Here is a 1,226-nt window from a genome sequence, read left to right as displayed (position 1 = left end):
GTTCATAGAAGAGGTCCACGAAAACTTCAAGATTTAAAGACTGTTTGTGTGGAAGAATGGGCCAAAATCACACCTGAGCAATCATTAGCACCTCTAGTAATATATTTACTGAGAAAAATGGTTATGTGTTCAATACTTATTTTATCCACTGTATATATTATTATTATATATATATTTTTTTGGACGTGAATGTACAAAAACTTTTCTTATTCCTCGGGTCTTACTTACCTCAACCTGAGGTGTCCATCTTCCATGGGGTGGCTCTGAGATCCTTTACCATCTGGGCTGTACACACAGTTGGGTGCTGTGCCGACCCCACACATCTGACACAGAGGCAGGTCATCTGTCCAGCTCTGATGCTGCAAAGATTTAAGGAGAGGTCATAACTAGTTCTGACACAATAATACATTTTACTGGACGATAAATTGTCTCAGAAATTATTGTGATCAACGATAATACTGCTGGGGACCAGTTTCAACTAATGTAATGATATAACCCTCCCTGTTTATGGAGGTTTACATTAAAATTTAAATGGTGCAAAAAGAAACAACAACTGTTGGCAATCCCAAGGTTTAGCACGATGCCCTGAGTGCGTCACCAGCTGAATGAAGACGTCAGAAAACTGAAGATGCTCCTCTGGCTAAATGCCTGTTCACGGGCTCTCATGCTACAGAGGTTAGGAGACCATACACATGCAAATAAAAGTTATTGTTCTCATTTAATTTATCTTTCTCATTTTAATTTATCATATTATTAATTGATTAATTTTATTTATATATAGCTTTATTACATGCTTGTGATACATTTTTGATGCTTTCGACATAATACAATATGCAACAAACTATTTAACACTGAACATTTTTATCAATAAAGAGGATGAATAGGCCTGTCATGATAACAAATTTTGCTGGGCTATTAACTGTCTCACAGATTATTGTGATATGCGATAATATTGCCTGGTGACCATTTTACATCTAATAATTATAAAAGCGTAATATGTAAGTGTAATAAATCAATAAACTTTAATTTTTAAAGAATGTTTAACAAAGTGGACTCTCDGTCTCTAACAAAAAATGCACTTGAATAATAAAAGAAACCCCAAAGAACAACAAAATGTAAATTAAACACCACACACACACAACTAAGACAGTAAATAAACAATATTAAAGAGCAGCATCTCTTTAGAGATGAAGCAAACTACACAGCCTGGTGAGGACCCACTGTTT

The 1,226-nt window shown here is 34.9% G+C and overlaps 1 protein-coding gene across 1 annotated transcript in view; it reads right to left on the bottom strand.

The window, feature by feature from the left end:
- Nucleotides 1–228: 228 nt before the first annotated feature.
- Nucleotides 229–1,226, bottom strand: part of LOC106522489 (TGF-beta-activated kinase 1 and MAP3K7-binding protein 1) — a gene marked incomplete at its 3' end in the record, with an annotated part of 4,101 nt that continues 3,103 nt past the window's right edge. The window contains 1 exon segment of the mRNA XM_014015509.1: nt 229–359. Coding sequence (XP_013870963.1) covers nt 229–359 — 131 coding nt within the window.

This window comes from Austrofundulus limnaeus, unplaced genomic scaffold (genome assembly GCF_001266775.1).
Source record: "Austrofundulus limnaeus strain Quisiro unplaced genomic scaffold, Austrofundulus_limnaeus-1.0 Scaffold130, whole genome shotgun sequence".
In the NCBI taxonomy this organism is placed as follows: Eukaryota; Metazoa; Chordata; class Actinopteri; order Cyprinodontiformes; family Rivulidae; genus Austrofundulus; species Austrofundulus limnaeus.
The sequence above is the reverse complement of the archived record's forward strand: the minus strand, read 5'-3'. Positions and strand labels throughout refer to the sequence as shown.